The 12,702-nt window shown below is 44.2% G+C and overlaps 1 protein-coding gene across 2 annotated transcripts in view; it reads right to left on the bottom strand.

Annotated features, from left to right (window-relative positions):
* Positions 1-1,100: 1,100 nt before the first annotated feature.
* LOC110159955 (homeobox protein PKNOX1) overlaps positions 1,101-12,702 on the bottom strand; it is a 32,451-nt gene continuing 20,849 nt past the window's right edge. For both annotated transcript variants that reach the window (XM_055152199.1, XM_055152198.1), the window contains 6 exons: positions 9,154-9,268; positions 6,240-6,337; positions 5,935-6,063; positions 4,651-4,727; positions 4,419-4,579; positions 1,101-3,730 (listed from right to left, as the gene is read on the bottom strand). In XM_055152199.1, coding sequence (XP_055008174.1) covers positions 3,561-3,730; positions 4,419-4,579; positions 4,651-4,727; positions 5,935-6,063; positions 6,240-6,337; positions 9,154-9,268 — 750 coding nt within the window. In that variant the 3' untranslated portion in view covers positions 1,101-3,560. The remainder of the gene's footprint in view (positions 3,731-4,418; positions 4,580-4,650; positions 4,728-5,934; positions 6,064-6,239; positions 6,338-9,153; positions 9,269-12,702) is intronic.

Genomic DNA, 12,702 nt, shown 5'->3' with positions numbered 1-12,702 from the left:
TGAGACCAGGACTGAGACCGGGAACAGACCGGGACTGACACTGGGATCTGGTTTAGTCCTGGTTCTGTCCTGATTTAGTCCTGGGATCAGTCCTGGTTCAGTCCAAGTCCTGCTTCTGGTCTCAGTCCCGGTCTGGTCCTGGTCTCAGTCCTGATCCGTCTACGCAGACAAGTCACGAAAACGGTCGTTATTCATTTTTTCCACTTCTTCATTTAAACACAAAATCAAAAACTGAAAAAACTAATCATTATCTGTTTTTTCATTTTGGTTTTGGAGACAAATAATGAAGAAAATTGTTTTTTTTTTTTTCTGTTTTCTTATTTTTGGTTTTACTTTGAAAAACGAATCAACGAATGACACGCGGATTGTTTCTGCACGAGTGAAAACTTTGCAAGCTCCACTAAGAATTTTAATGTACAGTTTTATCTGCAGACTGAACGAATCGGACAATGAAATAATAAAATAATAATAATAATAATACTAATGTCACAAATTTGAGTTCAGTCCAACATGTGGAGACTCTGATGTGGGCGTCTTTTAAAAATATAAGCGTTTGTTGTTTTGTAATGTCACCGTCTTTGTCAGTTTTGTCCGACTAAAGATAAAAACCACGATGAGACGTCTTTGCTCTGCCTGGAATGTTCCGCAGTGTGACATTAAACAGCTCGACTTTACATTTATTTATCCGATCACAGCTGGTTTTAGAGCTCAAAAATTCCTCGAAAAACACTGATTCTGACTGTGAGCGGGGTCGCCTCTCCGCAGATCTGACCTGTAACTTGGTCCGGTTCGGTCTCCGTGAAGATAGAAAGGTTTAATGCCACACTGCGAAACATTCCAGACAAAGCAATAACATCTCCGCGGAGAAAATCATTTGATGGAAAGCTCCACAATGCACCTTTAACCAAATTTAAAAACACTTTGAAACACATTTTTGGCAAAATTTTTTTTAGAGTACATTTTACTAATATTTAACTAATCAGCAGAGTCGTAAATACTTAATTTGTCATTAATTATTATTTATTCAACTCTTATTCATGTGTAATTCCCCTTAAACTTATTCTGCTTTTAGACATTTACACTTTTCACTTTCCTGTTAAAACACTTTTTTTTTTTTACTGCTTATTAATATGATAGTAGATCATTTTTGTCCATGAATTATGATTCTAATAAGCTTTTGGCGCAAATACGTAAAAACTACATTTTTTTGTGGTTCTAAAATCAAAATAAACAAAAATTGCCTAGTATCATCTTAATAAGCAACAAGCAAGAAGTATATTAATAGGATCTGTGTCTTTTTTAAAAAATTTATTTATTTATTGTTTTTAACTATTTTATATTTCTATGTATTGATTTTATTATTTTTATTCATTGATTTTATTATTATTATTTTATTTATTGATTCTATTAGTTTTCTCATGGTTGAAACATAAATCTGCAATTTGTTTTATTTGTTTATTAATTTTTTTTTTTATGTTTTGCATTGCAATGTAAAGCACTTTGGAAACGGTCTTGTTTATAAAATGTGCTATACAAATAAAATTGGATTGGATTGTAGGAAAGTCTAAATGTCTAACTAAAAGCAGAATAAGCTTAAGGGGAATTAGACATTAATAAAAGCTGAATAAACACTAATTAATGACAAATTAAGCATTTACGACTAGAAGGTAGTACGTGTATCCTAAAATAAAGTGTTACCACATTTTTTTTTTTTTATCGCTACTTTATCTGGACTTTAATTTAACATTTGGATCAGCTGAGATGGAGCGAGGATAATTACAGCCTCCACGCGTCAAGGTAAAAATTCTTTAAAAGTAAACGAGGTTCAATCTTTTTTAATACAAAACTCATGAGAATCGTATCAATTTTGCGATACTAATCATAGAATTACTTGGTATCGTATCAAAACTAAAATATTACGCAAGTTTCAGCAATTTATGTACAAAAAATTTAAAAATAATAATTTACAGGTTCTAGTCTAGAGCATAAAAATCAAGGGTTTGCTGGAGAGTTGTAGCAGTTCAAATTAGGCTAAAAACAACAGCTGCCTTTTAGTTTTGATGCGTCTAAGGGGAGGTAAAAAAATAATAAAATAAGGCGAGTGAAAATGTACGAACTTTCACAATGACGTCACGAGGTTTTGAACTCCACGTGTGTTTTTTATTCGACGACGAACCTTGATAAAAAGTGCAATAAAGTTACTCAAAAGTCGTATTAATTTAGAAACAATAGAAACGAAAAGCGGGTAAATTTCCAGACTAAATCCCGGCTCAATCAAGCGCAGCGTTCGTGGCTTTTGCGCGGACCTCCTGCAGATAACGCCGACCGGAAACGCGCCGAAACTCCGCCGTCCCGACCGGCCTGGACCAGTTAGTGTCTTTGACCAGTTCACCTTTTCTTTGTGCTTTTTCCTGGCAACAATTTTCTCTATAAAACAAACCATAAGATAAGGCCTTGTATTAGTCTCGAAGGTTAAAACCAATTTAAATAGCAATTCTCATTAGCATTCAAATTTGTATTTTAGAAAACTTCACAAACCCTGGAAAACAGGGTCACTAGTTTAATTATGAATCTGTACATAAATATTCCTTACAAAACAGAACACAAAATGAAACACTAGTCATGTTGGTATATAAAAATAAGCATCTCTCCACAGTTTTTTCTGGGTGGAGTCAGTCTTGGAGTGCACATCTACTCAAACACAAGCATGCAAACGTGAGGACAAACCCTTACACAAACCACTTTAAGTGTTGGCATCCAAAATGAGACGACGGGCGGGCGGACGGCAGCGGCCAGGGAGAGCCTGCCGACAGGACCTGGAGGAGCCTGTGTTCTCAACACTGCTCCTGCCTGGGCCTGCTTCTTCTTTTCAGCTTAAATATACAAAAAGTGCACTCGTCTACATCAACTAAATACTTAAAAAAAAAAAAAAAAAAAAAAAGGCGTTCTGAAATGTCCTTAGTCTGTGTGCGGAGCGGCCCCATTCAGACCCAGAGTCCAGTGCACTGCCCCTTCACTCAGACTCGGTCCAGTACAGCAACAGGATTACAGGACGTGGCCAAGGCGTGTGAGGCTGCTCTGTCAGACGTCTCAAATCAAATGTCCTCAAGAATAAACTACACAGAGCCTTTCCCAGCGCCATTCATTTATAATTGTGCTCCACAGTAGAGTTTAACCTCTTACAGCTTTGACCTGTGTGAAATCTAAACGGATTAAATGTGCTGGAGCCGACCCACAGAGCCGACATTAGCTCGGTTCTGCGGGTCACAAGTTTCACTCCTACAGCAGAAGCTTCACTAAACGATTCTCTTAAGCGCAGATTGCCCAAAGAGGCCACAGACCAGACCGTGGCTTTGATCAAATGTGTGGGACTGACACAGTGGAGTGAGCACGAAGAGTCCTCTGCTCCAGCTCCACATGTGTACGAGGGGGAGGGTCTGAACAGGGTCTGAACAGGGTCTGAACAGGGTCTGAACAGGGTCTGAACAGGGTCTGAACAGGGTCTGAATGGGCTCGAGTGGACAGTAGGGGGCAGAAGAGGACAGTAGAGGACAGCAGCTCTATTGCAGAGGGTCCTGGTCCAGGCCCAGCCCGGACATGTCGTCATCATCCTCACTGTCCCCTGACTCGTCCTCACTGTGTCCCCCCAGCATCACCTCCCTCACGGCCAGCGTGGCCCCGTCTGACGTCAGGCTCTGCAGACCCTCCATGCTCATCGTCACCATGGTGCCTGTGCACACACAATACACAGTCACTTCTCTTTCAAATACACTTGAGTTTCCATTTTAAAATGTACCCGTTTATTTATTTCCATGTGTATTATTTTAATTTTATAGAATTATAAATATAGATTTAAGTATAAATGATTGTCCCAGTGTTTCAGCTCGAGTGGAAAAGCAGAGTCACTGAACTTTAAGTGCTGTGTGTGATGTAGGATTTTGTTTAAACTGTAAATACGATGTATACAATGGCTTTATTTAAATGTATTATTTTAATAAGTTTATTTAAAATAAATATTTATTTACAAGAATTGTGTTTGTGAGCAGTTTTTGCTTGTAAACGAGTCAGTGTGTCCCTCCATTCATCCAGAAGTGCTCCAAGGTGGAAGAGCAGTTTCACAGGTCGTTCATCTGGACAATGTTTTTGAAATCGAGTCATTTCAGCTGCCATTTGGAAATCATTCTGAATCTGAAGTTGCAGAGCTCCTGAGTCCTCCTCGAGGGATTTGGACAGACCTGAACAACCTCGGGACTGTGGACAGTTCTAGTCTCAGTTCAGTACCTCCAGACTGAAAAGGACGTCCACATGACGACCTCTGAGACCTTTCAGAGTTCAGTTTACAGTAGACACACTACTCCACATTTACAGATGATAGTGATAGTGTGAGTGTGTGTGTGTGTGTGCGCGTGCGCTCGTACCGTCTGGCATGGTGACCTGCTGTGTGGGTCCTCCTGCGATGGAGTCGGGCCAGAAGCGCTGCAGCGGTCTGTTCTGAGGAGTCTTCTTCTTGGTTTTGGGCGTCTCGGAGGAGCTGGCGTCTAACATGGGCTGCAGGATCCGCCTCCGTGCGTTTATGAACCTGCACCAGTCACACTTTAGTTTGGCGAGTCTGATCTTTGACCTTTGACCTTTGAGGAAACGGGCGCTCACCAGTTGTTGACCTGCAGGAGCGTCAGGTTGGTCTGGGACGCGATCTGCTTCTTCTCGTCCTCTGTGGGGTAAGGGTGCTGCAGACACACACAGGCTCAGCTCCAGGGACGCAACAAAATCCAAATCTCTATTTACTGTGATATTTTATAGAGGCTAACAACTGATGAACATTCCACCATAGAGACACATGCAGAACACCCCCAGCGCGATGTCACTGAAAATATGCTGTTTAAAACCATTTAGTATTTTTTGCTTTGTCAAAATGTTTTAAGACCGTCTGAAAATGGTGTTTACTAATACGTACAATCCGTGTGTCATTTGTTCATTTGTTTTAAAAAAAAGAAAAAAAAGAAAACTTTCTTCATTATTTGTCTCCAAAACCAAAAAAAAACAAACAAAAAAACATACTTCGCTTTTTCAGTTATGGATTTTGTGTTTAGGTAAAGAAAATGGACTTGTATTTGCTGGACTTTTGCCTCACATACGGTCTAACCCCGGACTCGGCCCCGGACTCGGCCCCGGACTCGGCCCCGGACTCGGCCCCGGACTCGGCCCCGGACTCGGCCCCGGACTCGGCCCCGGACTCGGCCCCGGACTCGGCCCCGGACTCGGCCCCGGACTGAGTCTCAGTCTCAGTCCCGGTCCTGGTTTCTGTCCCAGTCAGAGTCTCAGTCTGAGACTCGGTCCCAGTCCCGGTCCAAGCCCCAGACCCGGTCCCGGTCCCAGCCCTGTTCCCAAAACTGAGTCCTGGTTCAGTCCGGCATCGTAGTTTAAGTCACGTAAATGGGAAACGGCCGTTATCCCTTTTTTTCCATTTTTCAATTAAACACAAAACTGAAAACTGAAAAAATAAAACATTATCTGTTTTTTCCATTTTGGTTTTGGAAACAAATATTGAAGAAAATATATATATATATTTTTTTTCATTTTCTTATTTTTTTTTACTTGACTTAACTATTTTCTTCATTTTCTTTCCATTATATTTTCTTATTTTTAGCTTATTTTTGAAAGAATGATACACGGATTGTGTACGTTGTGTCTCCACTATAATTGCTGAACATTCCACCATAGACACACATGCAGAAGCCCCCCACGTGAAAGCAGCATATTCACTATTTTGTTCACCTCCACAAAATATTGTAATCAGTATCGTACCGCGAGCTGCACACCTTGAAAGTATCGCACGGAGAGATTCGGACATCGTCACGTCCCTAATCGTAACCGCCGCACATTCCACCATAGACATACAAGCAGAGCACCCCCAGCAAGGTGCCGGATACTCACTCCGATGTGCTGGAAGAGCCACGAGCGCATGACGTTGGTGGCGTGTTTGGGCAGGACGCCGCGCTTGTTCTTGGAGGAGCTGTCGTCGTGATTGAAGAGGTTCATGTCCTGGTGGAACTGGAGCTGGAGCTACGGAAACGAAAACCAACCAGAGTCAAGTTTGAGATCCACAAATGACACCGGATTAAATAGCGGTTTAACGAAGAAAAAGTGATAATATCGTGTAGAATCGTGTGGACTCGTGTGGAATCGTGAGGCACCCCGAGTTTCTGTCAGTGAGCGTGTGTGTGTGTGCGGTGAGTTACCTGATTGTTTTGGACGCGTATGGTTCCGGGGGACAGGGCCTGTGTGACCACCTGACCCTGAGGAGTAACCACGGTGACGGGCTGGTACACGGTGCCTCCTGCAAACACACAAACACACAAACAGACGCACACAGAGGACATGATGAGAGGCTGTAGACTAGAGGCTGTACGCAGGGGTGTAGTGGGAGTGGCACGCAGGGGTTCGCCGTCCACCCACTTCTCCAGACGTGAGATATAAAAAAAATAACAAATATGAAATAGTTACAACTTAAATGTCAAACCGGAGCTACTGGCAATAATGAAAACAAACTGCATACGCTCATGATGTCTGCACTACTGTCCTATAGTGACCTGAACCAGGACCGAACCAGGACCGAACCAGGACCGAACCAGGACTGAACCAGGACTGAACCAGGTCTGGACGGGCACGAAGGTGCGCCTGCGTAGACAATCGGTGACCGTGGGCAAAAGGACCGGTGCAGAGCTCCGCATCCCGTGGGGCCAAGAGCAGCCGTCACACGATTGTGCTTTGCGGACACCGTGCTCCACGGGCTTGGGGTTCTCCCTCTCTCTCAAGTCCAAGATTAGTCCTGGTTTAGACCTGGTTTAGATGTGGTTCAGACCTGGTTCAGTCCTGGTTTAGACCTGGTTAATGTGTTGTAGTCTATGATTTATGTTCTGTAGGTGATTACGAACAGTGTTAATAAATATGTAAATAAAATGATTCCGCTTCATTTTGAGTAAAAATGACCTGGCGCTTTTCTGTTTGTACTGAATAGTGAAGGGGGGGTGTACCCCCACTTAAAAAAATCCCCACTACACCACTGGCTGTAGGCTATAGAGTATAGGCTGTAGAGCAGACATGTCAAACTCAGGCCCAGGGGCCAAATTTGGCCCACGAGATCATATCAAATATGTATTAACCACCAGCTACAGCTATAGAGACATTATTTATTTAAAATTTTGTCATTTTATATTATGCTTGTTGTATGCTGAATTCAATGTTTAAGCAAAACTATTATTAAACATTTATTTTAATAAGAAAAGGTTTATTACATATCTCGAAAGAAGAGAAAACATGCAGATGTTATTGAGATTTTTCAATAAATATTTTGTTTGGCCCACGACTTAGTCCCAGTTTTTAATTTTTGCCTCTGTGAATTTGAGTTTGACTCTCCTGCTGGAGAGTGTGGACAGTAGAGAAGGGGTCTACAACCTTTTTCCTCTGGCGAGATACTTTCATGAAACAAAAATGCCAGAGAGCTACTCATTTTAGCGGGTTCAAGAAATTAAAAATGTAGAAGAGCTATGGCGAGCTTTAGATGGGGTACAGTTAGATGCTTATTAAACATAAACCATTATCCATTTATTAGTCAGACATGAAAATGACACATTTACAGTGGAAATAAATCTGATGTTAGTTATTACATGCATTACATACAATTCAGAAATTCTTTAGTGGCCTACTTGGAAGAGAGTGGAGAGATACTGACTGCTCCTGATCTACAGGCTGGAAATCCCTGCTATAGAGTACAGGCTGTAGACTATAGAGTACAGGCTGTAGACTATAGAGTACAGGCTGTAGACTATAGAGTACAGGCTGTAGACTATAGAGTACAGGCTGTAGACTATAGAGTACAGGCTGTAGACTATAGAGTACAGGCTGTAGACTATAGAGTACAGGCTGTAGACTATAGAGTATTAGGTTGTAGACTATAGAGTATTAGGTTGTAGACTATAGAGTATTAGGTTGTAGACTATAGAGTATTAGGCTGTAGACTATAGAGTACAGGCTGTAGACTATAGAGTATTAGGCTGTAGACTATAGAGTACAGGCTGTAGACTATAGAGTACAGGCTGTAGACTATAGAGTATTAGGTTGTAGACTATAGACCAGGGGTGCTCACACTTTTTCATCATGCGAGCTACTTACAAAATGACCAAGTCAAAATGATCTACCTAATACAAAGCCAAGCAAACTTCACTGAAACACTCTGTGGCCCTTTTTTGGACCCTCCCCCACAGTTTGAGAACCTCTTCTTTAAGAGAACTTCCTCTGGCACTTTACACAAAACTGTGAAAAAAGTGAAGGAAGATTTTTAAACCTGTTTTTTAAAGTTCCAAACTGGAGTTGCATTCTTTTCTGGTTTTGCAGTGATATTTACCAGCCTCTGCACGTTTACCAAACCAAACGCACATCGTGACAAACACAGATGCATTTGTCACTTTTGTTAAACAAACTTCAGCCAAATGTGGCAGTAGGTCTGTTCTGTAGATCCGCTTTATGCTGTAGACCTGCTTTGTGCCAACACTGGAACACAAATTTAGACTGGTTTTTGCTTCACGTTTGGTCTTGTTCTTCTAATCAGCCGCACTGTGGGAGGGGCTTGTGTTCGCTGTACGCAGGAAGGAGCGAGAGCGTGAAAAGGTGAGGGGCGGCGTGCTGACGTGAGGCAGATGGACAGGTAGGATGTTTAGGAAGTTGAACCTGCCCTGTGTGATGCACGCTGGTACACGAGGACACACGCTGTCGCAGACGAGCCGTGCATAGGGAGCGTGTGTGTTTGTGATGCGCCGTAGAGTCTCCGCGGGTTTCAAATGAGCGCACAGGCTGCACTGAGACGCCCCACACGCTCCTGCACCCGCTACAAGTTTATTACCAACAGCAGCGGCCGGAATGAAATATGATCGCACTTGTTGAGTGTCAGACCTCGAGTGAGAGACAAGACCGAGTCCAAACGCGAGTCTGAGACGAGACACGGCGATCTACCCACACCACCTTGGCAATCGACGTATTGAGCACCCCTGGAGTACAGGCTGTAGACTATAGAGTACAGGCTGTAGACTATAGAGTACAGGCTGTAGACAGTACCCTTCTGAGTATAGTCTGTAGAGTTTAGGAGAAGAGACCCACCTGCCACCACCTGTGTGGGGTTGACTGCTGTCACTGTGACGTTGCCCTGCTGCAGCGCTGAGGCCGGGACCACGATCTGTCCCTGAGGACTGAGGGCCCCCAGAGAGTTGGACGTCTGAGGGACACACAAGAATAATCAGGATGTTTGCTTTATTGTAGGCTGACCCATGCTCTAGCCCATAATCATTTCCTTTGTGGGAGATATGTACATTTACCACGGGCTGGTTTTAAAAGACGGTCACCAACCCAGAGGTTGGCAGTCAGATCCCCACTATTGTTGTTGCCAATTTTACATTATTATATTATTTTTCCTTTGGCAAGACACTCCACACTCCTGGATTGTCTCATTGATGTTAGAGTGACAGTGATTGGTTGGCTTATTGCAGTGCTTCTCAAATAGTGGGGCGCCCCCGTCAAGGGGGCGCGTTTGACCTCGGCGAACATGCTTTTTTATTTTTTTATTTAGATTTTTTTTTTACTGTCTTAAGGGCCGTTCACACCAAAGCGTCAAAAAACGCCTTGACGCCTCTATTTGGAGCCTTTGCATTTGAGTTTAGACGCCCCCGACGCGCGTCTTTGACGCCGTGGACGAACGGGACAAAAATACTTGACGCGCGTCCGTTGCCCTGGAAACAAGAGCCCGGTCCCGCTCTTTTCCCGAAACAATGTCAGACCAGACTGAGAGAGTGTTTTTATGACATAAAACATCAACGGAGGAGATCGGGTCGACGACTGGGGCGTATATATATTTATACTCCGCTAATGACACTGGATCAGTCCCGGTCTCGTCCTGGTCTAATCCCGGTCTAGTCGTGGTTTAATCACGGTCTAGTCCTGGTCTAATCACGGTCTAGTCTCGGTCTAGTCCTTGTTTAGTCCTGGTCTAGTCCTGGTTTAGTCCTGGTCCGGTCCTGGTGTAGTCCTCGCGATCGGCTCGGTGATTGTGGCGTATATATTTATTCTCCGCTCATGTTTGTGGTTCTCGTTCTGGTTCTCGGGTCTTTCTTCCTGATAATAACGTAGCTGCGTCTCTGGATACTCGTCCCTGATTGGTCGACGCGGTGCGTCTGACGCGAAAAGTTCAGCATTTTCAACTTCTTGACGCTGACGCCTTGGACGCGCGTCTTGGCCGCTGACGCCAAAACGCTGAAGACGCGCCGCGCTGACGCCAGATTCGCGCCGCGCTGACGCCGAAAACGCGCCGCAAAAACGCAGGACGCACTAGTCGCGCGTCCACATAGACTTTACATAGAAAGTGGACGCTTTGACGCTTTGGTCTGAACGGGCCTTTGAATAAAGTGCAATTGCACTTCACTACATTAGGGGCAGTGGCGCTCTCATTGGCAAGTTGTGCGCAGGGAGCATTCGCTCGGTGGTGTAGGAGTTTTGTTTGCACTGAGCATGCGCGCTTTGCACACAGCACAGAGTTTGAGTATGAAGTTAGACACGAAGTGTAGCAGACCCTCAAGTGACACCATGAAAACATATTTAACAGGGATGAGAAGACAGGTGGAGAGAGACGGAGATTAAAGAGACAAACGAAAATCTCCCGAAAGCTAAGACGAGGAAATATGACGAAGCGTATGTAGCGCTTGGCTTCACTGTGACTACGGTGGGAGACGAGGAAAGACCGGTGTGCTTACTGTGTCTAAAAATGTTGGCAGCGGACAGCATGAAGCCCAATAAATTAAGGCGTCACTTAAATACATTACACCCCGATTCACTCTGATAAGCCGCTTGAGATTTTTCAGCGAAAACGTGCCGAATATTGCCGACATCATCCCGCTTTGTGACTGCTACTCAGTAAACCAGCGAGCGTTGTTGGCGTCATATAAGGTGGCAGTGTTACGCACAGGTGTACTTATAACAATTTTATAGACAAATGATACTATCTATAGTCACGCGGGGGGGCGCGAGATGTTTTATTCGTCCTAGGGGGGGCATGACAGAAAATAATTGAGAAGCACTGGCTTATTGGCACATGATATGATGCAATGTGTAGAGTAGAAATGTCTTGTACCGTATTTTCCGGGCTATTAGTCGCTCTGGATTATAAAGCGCACTGTCATTAAATGATCTATTTTCGAACTTTTTTTCCACAAATAAACCACATGGGAGTTTAAAGGAAACCCAACAGTGTGATGGGTGAGTGGTTCTGTTTGTTTGTTCGTTCACGGTGACTCTGGGCTTTGTTCAGTTGTGGCGTGTAGGGAGGGTGTGTCTGGGACCAACGGATTGTCGGCGTGTTCGCAGTGACTCAGTTGTTCAGTCGTGTCTAGAAGTGGCACATTGCGCTTGCTTTTTCGGTTCGTTCCTCCTTTCCGTTGGTCGTCGGCGTGGAGTGATGAGTGTGTCTGTGGGTGTGTTTCGCTGTGCGGTCGCTGTCTGCTCCGTGTGTATTTATGTGTTCTGTGGGTGGTGCGGCTTTGTAGTTTACTGAGCAGTAGTCGTGCTGGGACACCCGAGTGGATTCGTGTATGGGGCGCTCTGGATTGCGGGGCGCGTGGTCGTTTTTTGATGGGTTTGGAGGCTTAAAGGGCCGTTCACACCAAGGCGTCAAAGCGTCCAGTTTCTATGTAAAGTCTCTGTGGACGTGCGACTAGAGCGTCCTGCGTTTTTGCGGTGCGTCTTCGGCGTCAGTGCGGCGCGTCAACCAATCAGGGACGAGTATCCAGTGACGGAGCGACGTTATTATCAGGAAGAACGACCCGAGAACCAGAGCGAGAGTCACAGCCATGAGCGGAGAATAAATATATACGGCACAATCACAGAGCTGATCGCGAGGACTACACCAGGACTAGACCAGGACCGGACCAGGACTAGACCGGGATTAAACAGGGACTAGACCGGGACTAGACCGGGACTAGACCGGGACTAGACCGGGACTGATCCAGTGTCATTAGCGGAGTACAAATATATATACGCTCCAGTCGTCGTCCCGATCTCCTCCGCTGATGTTTTATGTCATAAAAACACTATCAGTCTGGTCTGACATTGTTTCGGGAAAAGAGTGGGACCGGGCTCATGTTTCCAGGGCAACGGACGGCGTCAAAGATGCACGTCGGGGCGTCTAAACTCAAATGCCAAGGCGTCCAAATAGAGACGTCAAGGCGTTTTTTTACGCTTTGGTGTGAACTAGGGATGGGCATGATTAGTCGATTAATCGATAATTGATCATTAAGAATTTCATTGATTACGTTCATTTTAATCGACAAACCGAATGTAGATGATAGAGACATGTACAGGCAGCAGTGTAAGCTTTATGGCCAGGCCAATATGCTTGTCCGTAAGTTCTCTATGTGCTCCAGTGATGTCAAAATTGCACTTTTTAAATGTTTTTGCTCACCTTTGTATACTGCGCATCTTTGGCGTAACTATAAGAAAAAGAGTTTGCAGAGTTTGACAGTGGCGTATAACGACTCTTTGAGAATATTACAGAAAGTGCCGAGGTTCTGTAGCGCCAGTGAATTGTTTGTAAATTGTGATGTGAGACCCTGTGCTGTCATAATCAGGTGTTGTATTTATTCATTTATGTGTAGAGCCGTGAAT

The sequence above is a fragment of the Boleophthalmus pectinirostris genome, unplaced genomic scaffold (assembly GCF_026225935.1).
Source record: "Boleophthalmus pectinirostris isolate CB_2022bp ecotype Guang Dong unplaced genomic scaffold, ASM2622593v1 HiC_scaffold_1, whole genome shotgun sequence".
Classification (NCBI taxonomy): domain Eukaryota; kingdom Metazoa; phylum Chordata; class Actinopteri; order Gobiiformes; family Gobiidae; genus Boleophthalmus; species Boleophthalmus pectinirostris.
The sequence above is the reverse complement of the archived record's forward strand: the minus strand, read 5'-3'. Positions and strand labels throughout refer to the sequence as shown.